We start from the raw sequence: 18,974 nt of genomic DNA, 5'->3' as shown, positions 1-18,974 counted from the left end.
CCCTGGCCCAGGGGCCCAAAAACGGGATTAAGAGAGATTGAGATGTAGCGATTTCTGAGCATGACAATGATCCTGTGCATAAAGCCAACTCCATGTGTTAAGGCTGGCGTGGAAGGACGAGCGTGTCCGGCCCAGATCCCTAAACTCATCCCCACCTCATCAGAGCCTTCTCACCTGATATTTACATTTAGTCATTTGGCAGACGCTCTTATCCAGAGCGACTTACATTTTTATCTCATTATACATCTGAGCAGTTGAGGGTTAAGGGCCCAACAGTGGCAATTTGGTGGTTGTGGGGTTTGAACCTGGGATCTTCCGAACCGTAGTCCAATGCCTTAACCACTGAGCTACCCCTGACCCCTATTGAACAAACTCCCACAGTTTGAATATAGTGGAAAGCCTTCCAAGAAGAACAACTAAACCTGGAACAACAGTCTATTACACACATGCTCAGGACAGCATGAACATTTTCACTCTTTCGTGTACAGTACATCGATTCCAATTACTGCATGCAGCCTTCTGTGATGCACTGTAGCTTTAAAAGGCATTAGTGGGCGGAGTCAGCGCGTGCCCGCACGGAGAGCGCTTTAAAAGCAGCGCACAGAGGAAGCGTTGTACTGAACCCTTGTGTAAGTGTCGTAACAGGGCTGTGAATGCCTGCGCTTGTTTCTCGCGTACCAGCGCTAACTCACTCACTCCAAGAGGATCTTTACAAGCAGTAGGCATTAACTCTGTGTACAATGTAATGGTGGATTAGGAACCGACACAAACAGCGTAGCTTTTCCGGAGCTGAAGGTAAATTTAAAGCGCATCTCTCTCTCTCTCTCTCTCTCTCTCGTGTCTCTCTGCTCTCATTCCATGGAGCTTTTCTCTATTGTAAGGGTGCTTATCAGATTGTCTGAGTGTGCACCTTGGGAGGACTGTAGTGTGTGTGTGTGTGTACATTTCTAGCGAAAAGAAAGGTCTACAAGAACCAGGCTTATGGATTATCTATCTATCTATCTATCTATCTATCTATCTATCTATCTATCCAGATTAGCATGATAGATAGATAAATAAATCGAGAGCGACCTTAATATCATGTCTATCTCTCTATTAATGTTAGAATTGGATTACAAAGCTAGAAGATAATACAATGTATTGGTTTGTTTGTTTATGTAAAGATCAATGGGTTGCACGGTGCGTCATGGCGCGTAACAATGTAACAACTTAACGAGTTGAGATACTTTTTATATGCAACGCAATGTACCGTTTAATAAGCTTTTTACGCAGTTGCACACGTTTTAAAACATGCACGTGTTCATGCGTTATCATGCCATGTAGCACACGCCATTATATAGATATTGGATTAGGTGAACATACAGCAGTTTAAATTTTCTTACAGTTACTGTCCATTGAATCCAAATTTACCTCACACATCAAAGCTTGGCTACTCTATCAAAGCAGAAAACGGTTCCCTTATACTGTAAATAGCTTTAAATTTGATAAGTTTAAAGTAGAGGTTCGAACGATGTTGCAGGGATTATAACTCAAAGCAGGCTTATGCAATCCAGATCTTACAGATGGAACAAGAAATAAATGAATTATCACAGCAAGAATGCACGTCTTATTTCAGGCTTGGTTCCGAATGCACAGATAGATGTGAAGTAAACATTTAACGTTAACGTTAGATTTAACGTTAGTTTCAAACATTATTTGACCAGTTACAGTTTCACCTTCTGTTTGGATGTAGCTGGACATTTTAACATCATCGCAAACTGTTCATTGTTTTTGTTTCTGCAGTTTGCGTCCCAAGGCCTTTAGACTGTTTCTTTGCATTTCCTTTGTAACTTCATTGTCTCATAATAATAATACAAGCCAGAAATGTCCGTAGTGACCACGGCCGGCCTGGGTCGCCTTGCACCTGTTGCAAGAGGAAGCTTTCGTCCCATGGAGGTTCATTATCACGGATCAGGTTGCACTATGAGGAGCAATTGTGTACACACTAAGTGGCATGCAAGATGCAGAGGGACGTGTATGTGTGTGTTTTTTGTTTTTTTTGTTTGTTTTTTAATAAAAATATTAAGTCTTAAATCTTATCTAACTAATTTACACTCATGATTGGATTTAGCCAAACATTACATGTTCTGTCATTTAAAATCAGGACACGTACAGTATTGTGTTCAGATGTGAGACAGTATATAAGGCTTGCTGTATTGTATATAAGGAACAACACATCACAGGGCAAGCTGTTATGGGAAAATAATCCATGCTGTGGTGATGTAACATAATAACTGCATGTCTTATGGTTTATTAATTTAATACCTGCTGATTTTATTATTTAATTACTATTTTTACCATATTAACGTAAGTTTTTATCCATTTTAAATTTGCATACAGTGTAAACTTAGTTTCTTTTCTCACGTACGTTTAATTAACTATAAACTGGTTTTCCCTCACCAGCCTCTTGAGAACACACACACACACACACACACACACACACACACACACACACATATATATAAGTTTACAGCTTATGTTAAGGCTTGTCAGAAAACATAGAAAAGTGCTGAAACTGGGGACTCCTTCACAATATTGATGAAAGAAATTATGATTTGGACTCCTTCCCTAAAGACCAAATCATAATTTCTTATCATTATTGTGACATTTATTACCAGCAATAGTAAGACATTTGGTTAGAAAACAACACACATTTGATTACTTTGCTTGTTTATTTAACAGCATTTAAATACGTACAGTACATGATGCCATTGTGAACAATCTGTTACCATAGAAACCATAATGCACCAAAACGAGCCATTTTTATCAAAATCATATTTGAATATTCGTTAGCGCTGTTGGGAAACTTGAAACAGATTGCATTTGCACACTGATGCAAGAGCACCAAGGTTAACTTTGCCTCCTTCATGTGATGTTCATACTTCACAATGTGTATTAGATTGATTGCTTCATACTGTAGCATGTTCTCAATACATTTACCTAAACATCACAACCGCGGTTGTCTTAAAGCCACCTTGAAACACCGTCATAAATCGTTTACTGGTCATTCTTCATCACTTAATGTTATGCTTTTTTTTATTTTTACATAATGACACCGCGCTAGATGTTGTCCATAAGCGCAGGCCTAAGCAGAGTCAATTCATTAGGCGAGCCTGGTATATTGAAACGAATTTTCTCAAGCTTTAACGTGCTGTGTTTAATAGAAGGTTTGCAATCTAAATACTTAGAACCTGAAATCATGCAGCACTGGTTTAAAGAAAAATATTAGCATTAGGTTTTATCCAGCGCTGTATAGTGTAAATATTCTTGATAATGAAGGTGTGCTGAAATTCACATTAAAAAAAAATGACTTTCAGAGACTCCTAGACATGACAGCTATTAGAGCGATTGTTCAGACGTTGTGTTTTTTTTTGGCGCACAAGCCCAGTAAAAGTGAGCGCTTGTCATACCACAGCTGGTGGAGCTGAGCTCAGTCTTTGTTTTCTGAAAGACCTGAAGCAGGTTCAGTGCACAAGGCAATGCCAGAGCTCCAAATATTCTAAGGGAAGACTGTGTGTTATGAAAAAAGACAAAGAAAAGAGGAAAATGGGATTCGGTGTCCTCATTGATGCCGTGTTGTTGACCTGTTAATAAATCAGAGAGATCAAGTTACACCTTTCTTGCCTTAAATGTAGAAGCAGATTTTTTTTAAAATAAGGGTTCGATAGAATCCATTACAATTCACAAAAAGATCTTAAATAACAGGAAACGAAAAGGATACATCACCTGGTCCTTTTAGACTATATGCTTTTATATCAAAGTTTAATTCTCCTACTTGGCCTGCTAAATATTTATCTGTAAAATGAGTCACGTTTTTTTTTTTTTTTGGCTGTGTTTTCAGGTACAGCACAGCAGTGTGGCGGCTCACGGCTTCACTGAATGTTTCCTGGCTTGAATGCGACTCGATTGCAGCTGGAGCATGTCCATAGTAGGCTTGACATCCCAGGAGATTTATTTACCCTCGCAAAACCTCTTCCTGCATAGCAGTCAATGCCATAGCATGTCCAGAGCCAAGCCCTCCTGGAAATTCGACCATGATCTTGACAAGTGAGTGTTACAATGGGCCGTTGATGTGTTATTGTGAGGTGAACCTTGAAGATGGATGAGTTTTGTTAGGCACTGAATTTTCTCTGACATCCTTAGCACTTGTTGAATGAAACATATGTGCAAAAAGACTGAAACGTTCTTCTGCCTTTTACTTTTCAGCTTCTACTTCAGTGTCGATACTGTAAATTGCAATGTCCAATCCAGGCAACAAGTGCCAGCGTTCTTAGCAGGAGACAGTAAGAGAAATTTTCCTACCTCTGCAAATCAAGTAGTTTATAAATAATCTGATGCTTTGCATGTCTTTACTGATGTTTTTCTTCTTTTTGCAGAACACCGAGTCCAATCTTATTCCCTGAACAATCCCGGAACGCAACCATTGGCTCCCAAAACGTCCAGACCCGCACAGATCAGCATCTCCTCCACATTTGCTCCCCACACCCCTAGCCCTGTTGAAGATGACCAGGTGGTCCCTGGCTTGCAGCGTCTCTCTGTGTCCGACAATGTCTCCATTCCTGGGACGCCTAGCCGGGTAACAAAACCTCTTCCCCCAATCCCTTGCTCTGTGGACTTATCTCCTTACCAGACTGTGGACAATGAGGTTGAGTTCTTTACCGGAGATGATAGTCGTTGTTTGGTTTCTGATTCTTGTCCGAAATCTTCCCATTTTCGGTATGGCATGCACAGTCGACGGAGTCTTAGGGATTACGGACAAATCAATTATGCCTATTTTGAAGGGCCAGTACCCCATCAAAAAAAGCAACAGCAGCAGTCAAAAAAAAAGCATGAACATGAGTCCCAGGAAAGCCTTCTTCCCCAGCAAACGGAACCGGAACAACACGAACACCATCAACATAAAGCGACATGCCAGCGGCAGCAGGAGCGTGCTCAGCGTAAGCTCCGACGCTGCCATTCAGGACCCGCAGGCTCCTATAACAAACCCTCCGCACTTCGGCTGTCCTGTCATCACCGCAAGACCCAAGACCTGGACAAACCCGAAGTCCCTCCTCGGGTCCCTATCCCCCCACGACCCTTCAAGACTGGGGACTACCGCCGGTGGTCAGCAGAGGTCACCGCTGGGACATGCAGCGATGATGACCGACCTCCCAAAGTACCTCCTAGAGAACCTCTGTCTAGCAGCGTACCCTGTGCACCAAGCCCCAAGAGCCTCCCTATTTACCTCAACGGAATCATGCCGCCCACCCAAAGCTTCGCCCCCGACCCCAAATACGTGAGCCGAGGTCTGCAGAGGCAGAACAGCGAAGGCTCCCCTTGCATTATACCCATCGTGGAAAATGGCAGGAAGGTCAGCAATACACATTACTTCCTGCTCCCGCAGCGGCCCGCGTATCTAGACAAGCACGAGAAGTACTTTGTGGACAGTCGAAAAACTGAGGCATCGGGCTCGAGTTTAGACTGGTCATGTGACAGCAAGAAGAAAACGTACTCGGATCTTGTATAAGTTTATAGGACACGGACGATGCCTTATTGTCCGAGAGCCAAGAGGACATTTCTGCTGTTTTTAAGCAGTCGATTTACTCTACTTAAAAAAAAAGTAGGGTAAGTTCCATACAACAAGCAGTTACTGATTTTATTGTTGGTTGTTGTTGTTCACGAAATGGAGACACAACATTTGTAAAAGTGCTGCTGAGAAGGCCTTGGTCACTTGATAACATCCAAGAATGATTTATCTTTTATAAATTTAGTAGCTCATTGTTCATTATGTGAAACCCAAGTGTTTAAAATGCAGATTATGGTGCAGCCAATGGGTATGAGCTGGTCTGGTACCTCATTTTAGTCAGTGTTTTTTTTCTTCTTTTTTTCTTCTTCCTTTTTTTTTTTTTTTTCTTTTTTAAGAATTGTTATTTTATGGACTATGTTGCTAGTAGTCAGGTATTGCTTTGAAGATTGCTGCTTCTGTGGCCGGCGGAGAGCGTCGCAGGTGAAACCGTGGAGGGACGCTAAGTCAGTAGAGCATCTGTTCATCAGTGTGTTTTGAGCTTAAAATATGAAGGACACCAAGGCTGAGATTTTATGCGGCCGTATTTGAAGGATATTCCATATGAAACCCGACTGTTCCATTGTGAATAAATAGGCATGAAGTTGAAATGTATGCTGTTTAGCCTTCTGGATTACTAGCGCTCTTAGCTGTTGTATGGAAACTGTGTGTGTTTGTGTATGTGTGTGTGTTTGTGTGAGAGAACATACAAATTGCCCAACTTTGTGGCACATCTTTGTCAATGTTGATTGTAAAAATACTGCAATGTGCATGTTACATAGGAATGGCTTAAATGTAGCATTTGTGTTCATAGTTGTGCATGAATTAGCAATTTCTCACCGCTTCACATTCAGGAAGTGTGCCCGCCACACACAAGCTGATTAAATGCAGTTGCTGCAGGTTTCTTTGATAGATTTCGCAAACAATATCAGACCTGATGGTTCCTTATGAATCCAGGCTGATCGTGATAACACACAACCCTGGCTCATATTAACAGGAGCTCCTTCTTCAGGTTCCTGTTTCCAATCACAAAACTACCTCGAATGTGACTTTTAAAACTTTGGGGGCAATCAAAAATCAGTGTTTGATCTGCCTATTACAAAGTGTTTTTTTGTTTTGTTTTGTTTTTTTAAGAAAAATGCAAATCCAATCTGTGATCTTCACCCTTTTGATCCAGGTGTAAAATTGGCTTCATGAATTTTATTTCTGAGTTCTTTTTTTTTTTTTTTTTTAAAGCTCAGACCTGCTAAATAAATAAAATGAAAAGTGTCTTGCTGTTCAGCCATAGTTTTTAAAGTTGCAAACAAGCTGTGAGTCAGAGTTGTGAATAGACCTGTCCTACCTCCCATAATGGCAATGGCAAAAATCTCTTTATTAATATCTCAAAACAATAATGAATTATGCATGGACCCAGGTTACAAAGGTCAACTAAAATACCAGCGACACCCAGTATACTTTTAGCTCTCTAAACATTTTCCTTCAATTTTTGGATACACGGTGACCCCTCACAAACCTCGTTTCCGATTAGAAACCTTTCCAAAAGCTTCAGCTGTGTCTAGTACAATTGGCCGACTTAAAGAAAACAGTCTTTCCTGTTCCGTGTACATGCATACCTATCAGACGTGATTGCTGTGGGTGTGGGCCTCGGAGACTTTGGCTGCTGGCAGCGGGTAAATGAGATGTTTTATTGTTCTGTATTGTTATATTATGGTTATACAGAATGTGATTACACAGTAAATGTAGCAGGTGCATCTTATTTACCTTGAAAATAATGATTTGAATCATTTTCAAAAAGGGAAAAAGACGACAAAAAAAAAAAAAAAACAAGCTCAGAGGTCAATCATCTGCACAGACACCAGGAACGTATGTAACTGATGCCACTTTGTTTAAATTTAAAATTTTATTTTTTTTGTATTGTTGTTTGTTTTCTTTTTATTTTACAAAATTCCATCTATCCGAAAATGTTTACATCATACTATTTAATCTCTGACCTGTTTCCTGTGTCTTATCTAAAAGAAATGAAGGCAAGTTCAAGAAGAAATGATTAATGTTCTCTGCTGTCATGTGGAACAAGCGAAAAATGCACTGAGAGAGAGCAGTATATTGTAACATGTAAAAGTATTTAACACAGTCCTCTTAGCTACTGAATAGCACTGTGTGTAGTATAGCTCCTAAAGAAAAAATACAAACAGAAAATAAAGACTTATTTATGAACCGTGTTTGGTCTTAAATCTTGTCTTGTTATACCTCAATCGGGGAAAGATGGCCGGAACACAAAGATATTGCTGTTTTGCCTGTTTTATCGCCCACGCCCTCGTGCTCTGCCTCATTACTACTGGCCTTGTTCCAGGCAGGAGGAAGGTGAACTGCGGTGTCGCCCAGCTGCTGATCTCTAGTCAGCCTTTCGCTTTCTTCTGTAGGATTAGGGTCTGATTTCAGATAGGGATGTTAAGGCCACATCAGTGTTACAGGACAACCTGTGCCAAACGTTACACTCTCTCTCACTCTCTCTCTCTCTCTCTCACACACTCACACACACACACACACACACTTTAACATGCACATATTTAAACACGCACATACTTAAACACACACGCACACAGTGCATTAGGTTCATTCCCTGCTTTATTTCCTGTTTGTCACTGTCAGTTTTTTGCAGCTGAAAAGGGACAGTCTGCTCTGATCTGGAGTCCCATTCAAGATTTTTTTTTTTTTCCTTCTGAATGAGCTGAGTAATCAAACTTTGGGGACTATTAAAAATGTTAATTGCTTTATACGGTGTGAGATAAGAACATTGCTTTATTATATAATGACATTATAATTTTCCAGTGTTGTTCGTTAGTGGAAATAAAAGGCAGTGTTTCATTTCCCAGAATGCTAACGGAAATCGACGAACTAAGGCCGTTACCTTGGCAACCCAATGATCATTATAATTATATTATAATAATTTAATCTTTTTAAAATGTTCCTAATAACTTTATTACAATTATTTAAAAAAATATCAATTACTGTATGCTGTGTTGCTTGGGTTTTAATGATTTTAATGTATTAATGTTATAGTTGATCAGTATAAAACTCAAATTATCTACATTAAAGTTTTTTTTTTCATAAATTAGAAAAATGTACAAAATTATACCTCAACAAATATACTGCACAAGAAAAAAAAAATCTTTGTTAAATTCAATCCTTTTTATAATCTGGATATCATAAGACTTAAATTATGTCTAGCATCCTCAGATAAGGATCGAACAACCTTAGCTTGAAAAGACAAAGACTTTCAGAAGCCTTCAAAAAGCCAAAGCTTGTGACGGTGTTGACTCACCGCTGATAGCACTAATATGAAACAATACTACAAATTTTTTAAAGATTATTCATCATAATGAAGCATCCTGATGAAAGCATGGTGTAATCAGACTGCCTTTGTGACACACTTATGTCCCTTGTGTTTTATTTAAGTTTGACATAAGGGAGATTTGCTGTTGTGGTATGTGTAACATTGTCGTCAGTGTGAAAGTGTGCTCAGGGACACACACCTCACTATAGCTCTTTATTCTTTTTTACAGTTCATTAAGCTGAAAAGCTCCAGAGGCACAGTGACCCAAATTCATTTCAATTCTCATTTCAAGCATTAGTTAGCAAACGCTTTGCTGGTGGTATACCCCCAGTTTATTACTGGTCAATAATTGAACCAATTATTCAACCATGAACCGGGTCTTCACTCTGAAACTTACTGTATATGACTGAAAGATGCCCAAAGGCGAGACCATTAATATTGTAATGTGGGGTTGTAATGTAATTTACTATGATAGATTAGAAATGCTTTAAGGTTATAGTTCACTGAACTTTAATATGTGACTCAGTTGTGGACAAACTTATAAACTTGAAATTAAATTAAATTAAAGAAAAAATAAACACAATGGAATGGTTTGATTTGGCCTGAAATGTTATCATGAGACATTCGGACTGATCATCTTTAAACCATAATGATATTATGGTATAACGGTATGATTTCTTCCTGGATGACCCAGCCCCCTTCCATAGGTCACAAGGGCCTGCGATATGGATTCAATAGCATACTAAATAATGATGTGAATTAAATAAATGTAAATCAAACGGTATTTCTTTTGTTCTCACAGAATTGTATCATTCTTCAATTACATGATCAAAACACCATCTGAGAAAAAGCTTTGAAGGAATGATATTTATTACTCCTGACTTACAGTAAATAATATCTATGATAGCGAGCAGTAAAGACTTTCCAATTGACTCCTCTGTCACATGTCAATAGGTGTGACTCCCCTGTGACACATTACACTTAATAGCATGCAATCAACTACCAGGAAACATAAACAGTGCAGATTATTAGATAATTTATCAGTAGATTTCAGTGCGATCTCTATTTGCCTATGGAATATCAAGCAATCACCAGACAAGTGGTTGAATTTGGATGTTTATTTTTGCAAGATCACAACAGGGAAGATAGATCAAAAGATTGGGTGAAAAGTAACTAGGCATTAAAATGGGTAATAAAGCACATATTTCTAATACAATTTGTTAAATAGGGCCTTGCACATCCAGGCCCTGGGTTCGATTCCCACCTCAGGTCTGTGTGCATGGAGTTTGCATGTTCTGTACGTGCCTGGTGAATTTCCTCAGGGTAACTCTGGTTTACTCCATGCAGATTAGGCTGACTGGCATTACCAAATTGCCCATAGTTTGTGAATAAGCATGTGAGTGTGTGTGTGTGTGTGTGTGTAAGAGTAAAATGGGCTGGTGCTCCAGTGGTACTACAAGTACCATTAAATATTGCCTAGTTAATTTTCACCCACCCTGTACATATGAGTACATATAAGTATTTCATATAACACACAGATCTGAGGGCAAAGTCTAATATACAGTGTGTACATATGAATGTGATACTAATAAAACTGTATGTCATAAAACTGTTTAAGATCACAAATGAAAATTCTATACAATAATTTCAGTTTATTTGCGTTTTATAGGGGTGCATTCACTAGCCTGTACTGCCCCCTAGTGGAACAAAAAAGTTGAATTAACAAAGCTGTAGTGTGGTAAATGAGGCTGTTTGTTTTGACTAATTTGAGCATATCACCAGTGTTTAATCCATTACATAATGACACATCAACTGATTGTTGCAAAAGCACTAATACTGGAGACTTCATAAATGTTACATGAACAGAAAACTTGTTTTATTAAATAACACTATAATATTTTCAAATAATAAAGTATCAGAACAAATATATTAATATCAACCTTTGGTTTGCTGCTGCACCACTTTTAGAGATAAATTTATCAACTCTTTCCAACCAATCATAATGAAGATTAAATGGCAAGAAGATAATATTATTAAAACCTTTACCAGAATCAGCTGCTGTAATCTGGCAGCATTGCAAATCAAATATTGTGCTCATCTGGATATTGATTTAGTTAATATTGATATGCAAATAACCTGTGCAAGGATGTAATTAGACCTGCAGAGTTTTTACTTAGCTGTTGCTTCAAGACCTTCTTAAATATTGAGATGGCCAGAAAACCTCACGCAGAGCAGCACTGGGAGCTAGTTCCTATTCAAGACATCCATCCAAACAGTTTTAAGCACATGGTGAAATAGCACATAAATACAGTACATAAATACAGGAAACTAATTATATGTAATAATTTACTGGATATTATTTATGAAATGCAACCCACAAATCTATAACAGTGGCCCTAATCATGCCACATAACAAGCTGTAATATTTGATTTAGTGAAAATGACAATTGTCTTTGTTCTGCAATTCTTGAACTTCTGGTGTTAGGTACAGATTCACATCTGGTACTGCGTCTGCACCTAGGAGAGGTCAAACCCAAAAAAGTTTGTTTCATTGTCTGTACAGTTTTTTAATAAACAGGGGCCTGGAACCTCTATATATCTCTATCTATCTATCTATCTATCTATCTATCTATCTATCTATCTATCTATCGATCGATCGATAGATAGATAGATAGATAGATAGATAGATAGATAGATAGATAGATAGATAGAAACTTAAAATGTAATACTCAATCTTAAAACTGATTTAATATTAAAACCTGTTTTACCCAGTAATAAAGAACAGCAAGATTGTAATTGTCACACTTTTTAAAATAAAGAGCAAACTTTATTTTACATATGGAAGTATGTTTCATTCATATCAATAAAATTATGTCATTTATATAAGTATACTTACTTTCGAGGTCATTTCAAGACGTTACATACTCATCTGTGTTTTCATGCAAAGTATACTTCTGGAGTTGACCTTCGTTCAAATATTCAAAAATTATAGAGTAAGTTTGATTCTTTTTCAAATAGTCATTCAAATGTCCATGAAATAAAACAATAGTAAAATCTTAACCTCTCTCAGTGAAGTCAAAGAAGTAGTCTTCAAACAAGTCCGACCTCCTGGATTCACTACTGCTGCTTATAGTCCTGTAAGAATGGGAGATTATTGGTAAATTTATATTTATTGTACTTTATTAAACAGCATGTTTGACCAAAATATGTTGATTAATTCTCTATAACAGGTTTAATCTGTCACCTTTTTTTTACTCCTTCTCTTAATATATTGTGTAAATGAGACAAACCTGTAGAGCAATACCTACCAGCATTTCCTCTTCTTCAGTTTTATAACTACAACCACGATTATTACAATGATGATAAGAAGAAGGGCAGCTCCTAAACTCCCAAAGAGAGCAGCGTAAAACCCTGCGCCTCTGTTGAAAATCTCGCAATGTTGTCCTGAGTATATTTCGAAAGAAGACTTATGGCATCTAATTGTGTTAAAAAGAATAAAGACAAGGTTGCTACTTTTCTATGTGATACTGAGAATGGTACAGTAAAGATGTGCAGAATAAATTAAAGGATTAGATGCTTAAGATTACTTACTGGCACTCTGGGCCAGTTTTCAGGTTCACACAATCCCCATGAGCGTTGCAGTAGCTGGAGTTAGATTTGCATTGCCCCTCACACACCCAGGAACCTTCCACAATATCCAGTGTGGGTGTGTAGTTGGCAAAATCCCAGGAACAATTTATATACTGTTGCAGTTCTGTAACATCTTATTTAAGGTAGAACATATTATTATTTTTATAAAGTCATGAATGGTTAAATCAGAGAGATCCTTGTTTAAAGAGGCAAATCATTTTCATTTCTCTTTTTGTGAAACCATAGAAAAATATAACTTACTTGTAATTTCAGCTGTCTGCACAAGAACTTCTATATCCTGAACAGAAACATTTCCAAGAGCTTCACCTAAATGTTTAAGTGAATTTGAATCATTAAACAACTTTATTAAAGAGGGCTCTAGATCCTTGTTGAGAAAATCTATTTGCGATTGGTTGTTGGGATAGGTGTACACTGCAACGCTGTTGACAATGATGCTTCCATTTCTGGGGAAAATAAAATGTTTGTTGGGTTAATATTTGTCTACATTATGAGTAAAATACCCCATTTCATGACACATTCAGCACACAACATTTAAGGGGGCGCTTTTTTACTCACTGTAAATTACACAGTGAAAAAATGGAAGACATATCAGTCAGTAACAGCGCAGAGAAGTTTATTACTGAAATAAAATGATTTGTAATGGCTGGCTTCTCTGTGCCTCCAGGATAAATTGGCACTACTGTGTTAATGTCCCAGCTGAGACATAATAAACTATATTCTGGCCGCTTGATTTTCATCCTGTTGCACTCCATTTTCTAACACTCCGATACAGTGTCATTAGCAAAAAGACAACTTTGCTAAACATGAATACTCTAAAGTATTAGAGTAAAGTAACATGAATGTCTAAAGGAAACTCCTTAAGAAGAACTTACGCTAATCTGGTAATGTTTACACCGCGGAAGTTTTGTGAATCTGCTCTTCTACAAATGTCAGAAAGCTGCAATAAAAATAAAGAGCAGTTGTTTTTAAAGAAAGGATCAGAATGGCTTATTATGAAATGAGAAATTAAACTACATACCTCACGTGATAGGACTGAAGTTAAGTTTTTGGATGCCTCAGAGTTCAAATTGTCAAAGTCACGACTGTAGTTCTTCATAATTCTCAGAGAAATGTTTGCCTTTCGTGTAGGTCTCCCCTCAGCTGCAAGGCACGTTTCTCAATCTCACATATCTCAAATATTTATTCACAGATGAGTTAAAAATGTAATTTTATGAAACAAATGATCACAATATGAATAATAACTACTGTTGAATCAAGGGGAATTATATACTTACACAGAATAGCAGGTCTTGTGTCAAATGCAAATTGACATAAATCACCATAAGTAAAATCACTGCAGTTCTTTATACTGACAGAAGTCATAGTGGACAGAGATGATTGACTTGGTGATACTGAATTTTGTGAACTAGCAAAAGTGTATTTATTATTGCTTGAAGTGGCAGATTCAAAGGTAACAGGTGAAGTTGATACTGACTTAGTAGTTGATGATGAATGTGTGGCTTCAGTTGAGGAAACTGAAGATATTTCGGTGGATACATTTATTGTTGGAAGAGTTTCAGATGTATTTCGTGTAAATGTTGTAAGTGTGCTTGAGGATGAGTCAGCAGTGGAAAAAGAAGCCATAGATTGATCTGTGGTTGGAAATGCTGACGACTGCTGGCTTGTTAGGTCTGGTGTTTGTGAGGACACAGATGTTGAGTCTGTTGCAGACACTGTCAGACTTGTTTGGATTGGACTTTCTGATGCTGTTGTTCCTGATGATGTTAAAAATGACGTAACTATAACTGCTGTTGAAGGAGATCCTGGAGATTTCTGACCTGTTTCTTTTGGTAATTCTGAAGTGTCAGTGAATTGTCCAGTAATGTCTATTGTTGTGGATTCATTATTGCTTGAAGTGACAACTGCTCCATGAGATGTTAAGGATGGTGATAATAGGGTAGATAAGGGTGAATGTGTGACTTCAGTTGAGGAAACAGGAGATATTTTAGTGGATGTTTCTGTTTTTGGAGGTGTTTCAGAAGAGATGGATAATGTTTGGTGAGGTGATGTTATGGATGATGTTAAATGGACATCTTCAGTTGAAGAGAACACAGTGATGTGTGTTGACCCCTCTGTTGTAGAAACTATGGGACTCGTTTGGATTGGACTTTCTGATGTTGTAAATGCTTCTGTGGTTGGAAATGAAGTAGCTGGTACTACTGTGGCAGACGATCCTGGAGATTCCTGACTTGTTCCTACTGCCACTTCTGAGGTTTCAGTGGGCTGTCTAGTTATGTCTGTTGTTGTGTCTTCAATATTGCTTGAAGTGGCAGTTGCTTCAGAGTTAAAAGTTGTTAATGTGTGTTCTGACTGGGTAGCTGATGGTGAATGTGTGGCTTCAGATGAGGAAACCGGAGATATTTCTGTGGATGTTTCTGTTGTTGGAGGTGTTTCAGTTGTAAATTCTGTGAATGTTGGTAGTATTGTTGAGGAGTAGTCAGCGGTAGAAAATGAAGCTATGGTGTGATCTGTGGTTGGAAATGCTGATGCGTACTCTGAGGTCATGTCACTAGTTTCAGAAGAGATGGATGATGTTTTGTGAAATTTTGTTATGGATGATGTTAAATGGACATCTTCAGTAGAAGAGAACACAGTGATGTGTGTTGACCCCTCTGTTGTGGAAACTGTGGGACTCGTTTGGATCGGACTATCTGATGCTGTAATTGCTTCTGTTGTTAGAAATGAAGTAGGTTGTACTTCTGTGGAAGACGATCCCGGAGATTCCTGACTTGTTCCTACTGCCACTTCTGAAGTTTCAGTGGGTTGTCTAGTTATGTCTGTTGTTGTGTCTTCATTATTGCTTGAAGTGGCAGTTGCTTCAGAGATAAAAGTTGTTAGTGTGTGTTCTGACTGGGTAGCTGATGGTGAATGTGTGGCTTCAGATGAGGAAACCGGAGATATTTCTGTGGATGTTTCTGTTGTTGGAGGTGTTTCAGTTGTAAATTCTGTGAATGGTGGTAGTATTGTTGAGGAGTAGTCAGCGGTAGAAAATGAAGCTATGGTTTGATCTGTGGTTGGAAATGCTGATGCATACTCTGAGGTCATGTCACTAGTATCAGAAGAGATAGACGATGTTTCAGGAGATTTTGTTATGGATGATGTTAAATGGACATCTTTAGTAGAAGAGAACACAGTAATGTGTGTTGACCCCTCTGTTGTGGAAACTGTGGGACTCGTTTGGATTGGACTTTCTGATGCTGTAATTGCTTCTGTTGTTGGAAATGAAGTAGCTGGTACTTCTGTGGAAGACGATCCTGGAGATTCCTGACTTGTTCCTACTGCCACTTCTGAGGTTTCAGTGGGTTGTCTAGTTATGTCTGTTGTTGTGTCTTCATTATTGCTTGAAGTGGCAGTTGCTTCAGAGTTAAAAGTTGTTAATGTGTGTTCTGACTGGGTAGCTGATGGTGAATGTGTGGCTTCAGATGAGGAAACCGGAGATATTTCTGTGGATGTTTCTGTTGTTGGAGGTGTTTCAGTTGTAAATTCTGTGAATGTTGGTAGTATTGTTGAGGAGTAGTCAGCGGTAGAAAATGAAGCTATGGTTTGATCTGTGGTTGGAAATGCTGATGCGTACTCTGAGGTCATGTCACTAGTTTCAGAAGAGATGGATGATGTTTCAGGAGATTTTGTTATGGATGATGTTAAATGGACATCTTCAGTTGAAGAGAACACAGTGATGTGTGTTGACCCCTCTGTTGTGGAAACTGTGGGACTCGTTTGGATTGGACTTTCTGATGCTGTAATTGCTTCTGTTGTTGGAAATGAAGTAGCTGGTACTTCTGTGGAAGACGATCCTGGAGATTCCTGACTTGTTCCTACTGCCACTTCTGAGGTTTCAGTGGGTTGTCTAGTTATGTCTGTTGTTGGGTCTTCATTATTGCTTGAAGTGGCAGTTGCTTCAGAGTTAAAAGTTGTTAATGTGTGTTCTGACTGGGTAGCTGATGGTGAATGTGTGGCTTCAGATGAGGAAACCGGAGATATTTCTGTGGATGTTTCTGTTGTTGGAGGTGTTTCAGTTGTAAATTCTGTGAATGTTGGTAGTATTGTTGAGGAGTAGTCAGCGGTAGAAAATGAAGCTATGGTTTGATCTGTGGTTGGAAATGCTGATGCGTACTCTGAGGTCATGTCACTAGTTTCAGAAGAGATGGATGATGTTTCAGGAGATTTTGTTATGGATGATGTTAAATGGACATCTTCAGTTGAAGAGAACACAGTGATGTGTGTTGACCTCTCTGTTGTGGAAACTGTGGGACTCGTTTGGATTGGACTTTCTGATGCTGTAATTGTTTCTGTTGTTGGAAATGAAGTAGTTGGTACTTCTGTGGAAGACGATCCTGGAGATTCCTGACTTGTTCCTACTGCCACTTCTGAGGTTTCAGTGGGTTGTCTAGTTATGTCTGTTGTTGTGTCTTCATTATTGCTTGAAGTGGCAGTTGCTTCAGAGTTAAAAGTTGTTAATGTGTGTTCTGACTGGGTAGCTGATGGTGAATGTGTGGCTTCAGATGAGGAAACCGGAGATATTTCTGTGGATGTTTCTGTTGTTGGAGGTGTTTCAGTTGTAAATTCTGTGAATGTTGGTAGTATTGTTGAGGAGTAGTCAGCGGTAGAAAATGAAGCTATGGTTTGATCTGTGGTTGGAAATGCTGATGCGTACTCTGAGGTCATGTCACTAGTTTCAGAAGAGATAGATGATGTTTCAGGAGATTTTGTTATGGATGATGTTAAATGGACATCTTCAGTTGAAGAGAACACAGTGATGTGTGTTGACCTCTCTGTTGTGGAAACTGTGGGACTCGTTTGGATTGGACTTTCTGATGCTGTAATTGTTTCTGTTGTTGGAAATGAAGTAGCTGGTACTTCTGTGGAAGACGATCCTGGAGATTCCTGACTTGTTCCTACTGCCACTTCTGAGGTTTCAGTGGGTTGTCTAGTTATGTCTGTTGTTGTGTCTTCATTATTGCTTGAAGTGGCAGTTGCTTCAGAGTTAAAACTTGTTAATGTGTGTTCTGACTGGGTAGCTGATGGTGAATGTGTGGCTTCAGATGAGGAAACCGGAGATATTTCTGTGGATGTTTCTGTTGTTGGAAGTGTTTCAGTTGTAAATTCTGTGAATGTTGGTAGTATTGTGGAGGAGTAGTCAGCGGTAGAAAATGAAGCTATGGTTTGATCTGTGGTTGGAAATGCTGATGCGTACTCTGAGGTCATGTCACTAGTTTCAGAAGAGATGGATGATGTTTCAGGAGATTTTGTTATGGATGATGTTAAATGGACATCTTCAGTTGAAGAGAACACAGTGATGTGTGTTGACCTCTCTGTTGTGGAAACTGTGGGACTCGTTTGGATTGGACTTTCTGATGCTGTAATTGTTTCTGTTGTTGGAAATGAAGTAGCTGGTACTTCTGTGGAAGACGATCCTGGAGATTCCTGACTTGTTCCTACTGCCACTTCTGAGGTTTCAGTGGGTTGTCTAGTTATGCCTGTTGTTGTGTCTTCATTATTGCTTGAAGTGGCAGTTGCTTCAGAGTTAAAAGTTGTTAATGTGTGTTCTGACTGGGTAGCTGATGGTGAATGTGTGGCTTCAGATGAGGAAACCGGAGATATTTCTGTGGATGTTTCTGTTGTTGGAGGTGTTTTAGTTGTAAACTCTGTGAATGTTGGTAGTATTGTGGAGGAATAGTCAGCGGTAGAAAATGAAGCTATGGTTTGATCTGTGGTTGGAAATGCTGATGCGTACTCTGAGGTCATGTCACTAGTTTCAGAAGAGATGGATGATGTTTCAGGAGATTTTGTTATGGATGATGTTAAATGGACATCTTCAGTTGAAGAGAACACAGTGATGTGTGTTGACCTCTCTGTTGTGGAAACTGTGGGACTCGTTTGGATTGGACTTTCTGATGCTGTAATTGTTTCTGTTGTTGGAAATGAAGTAGCTGGTACTTCTGTGGAAGACGATCCTGGAGATTCCTGACTTGTTCCTACTGCCATTTCTGAGGTTTCAGTGGGTTGTCTAGTTATGTCTGTTGTTGTGTCTTCATTATTGCTTGAAGTGGCAGTTGCTTCAGAGTTAAAAGTTGTTAATGTGTGTTCTGACTGGGTAGCTGATGGTGAATGTGTGGCTTCAGATGAGGAAACCGGAGATATTTCTGTGGATGTTTCTGTTGTTGGAGGTGTTTCAGTTGTAAATTCTGTGAATGTTGGTAGTATTGTTGAGGAGTAGTCAGCGGTAGAAAATGAAGCTATGGTTTGATCTGTGGTTGGAAATGCTGATGCGTACTCTGAGGTCATGTCACTAGTTTCAGAAGAGATGGATGATGTTTCAGGAGATTTTGTTATGGATGATGTTAAATGGACATCTTCAGTTGAAGAGAA

At 38.8% G+C, this 18,974-nt stretch overlaps 2 protein-coding genes across 2 annotated transcripts; one reads left to right on the top strand and one right to left on the bottom strand.

Moving 5' to 3' along the window:
• The first annotated feature begins 635 nt into the window (after positions 1 to 635).
• errfi1a (ERBB receptor feedback inhibitor 1a) lies at positions 636 to 8,000 on the top strand. Its single transcript, XM_053484680.1, has 4 exons — positions 636 to 795; positions 3,881 to 4,086; positions 4,246 to 4,322; positions 4,416 to 8,000. Exons 2-4 carry the CDS (start codon positions 3,935 to 3,937, stop codon positions 5,543 to 5,545), a joined length of 1,359 nt encoding a protein of 452 aa, XP_053340655.1. The 5' UTR covers positions 636 to 795; positions 3,881 to 3,934; the 3' UTR covers positions 5,546 to 8,000.
• A 3,270-nt stretch (positions 8,001 to 11,270) lies between these two features.
• LOC128511659 (mucin-4) lies at positions 11,271 to 13,700 on the bottom strand. The gene is made up of 8 exons (XM_053484611.1): positions 13,585 to 13,700; positions 13,439 to 13,503; positions 12,807 to 13,009; positions 12,507 to 12,678; positions 12,224 to 12,391; positions 11,977 to 12,050; positions 11,812 to 11,880; positions 11,271 to 11,432 (listed from the first exon to the last, which is right to left on the bottom strand). The coding sequence occupies exons 1-7, from the start codon at positions 13,660 to 13,662 to the stop codon at positions 11,825 to 11,827; spliced, it is 816 nt and encodes a 271-aa protein (XP_053340586.1). The 5' UTR covers positions 13,663 to 13,700; the 3' UTR covers positions 11,271 to 11,432; positions 11,812 to 11,824.
• Positions 13,701 to 18,974: the final 5,274 nt, after the last annotated feature.

The sequence above is a fragment of the Clarias gariepinus genome, chromosome 23, assembly GCF_024256425.1.
Source record: "Clarias gariepinus isolate MV-2021 ecotype Netherlands chromosome 23, CGAR_prim_01v2, whole genome shotgun sequence".
Lineage (NCBI taxonomy): Eukaryota > Metazoa > Chordata > Actinopteri > Siluriformes > Clariidae > Clarias > Clarias gariepinus.
Note: the sequence above shows the minus strand (reverse complement) of the source record. Positions and strands in the feature narration are given on the sequence as shown.

Excerpts from the sequence above, each read along its gene's own strand:
- errfi1a (XM_053484680.1), top strand. The coding sequence starts at position 3,935 with ATGCGACTCGATTGCAGCTGGAGCATGTCCATAGTAGGCTTGACATCC. Across the intron at positions 4,087-4,245 it reads TTCGACCATGATCTTGACAA|CTTCTACTTCAGTGTCGATA; the intron begins GTGAGTGTTACA and ends TTTACTTTTCAG. Across the intron at positions 4,323-4,415 it reads AGCGTTCTTAGCAGGAGACA|AACACCGAGTCCAATCTTAT; the intron begins GTAAGAGAAATT and ends TTCTTTTTGCAG.
- LOC128511659 (XM_053484611.1), bottom strand. The coding sequence starts at position 13,662 with ATGAAGAACTACAGTCGTGACTTTGACAATTTGAACTCTGAGGCATCC. Across the intron at positions 13,504-13,584 it reads CTTCAGTCCTATCACGTGAG|CTTTCTGACATTTGTAGAAG; the intron begins GTATGTAGTTTA and ends TTTTTATTGCAG. Across the intron at positions 11,881-11,976 it reads CTTTGACTTCACTGAGAGAG|GTCAACTCCAGAAGTATACT; the intron begins GTTAAGATTTTA and ends ATTTGAACGAAG.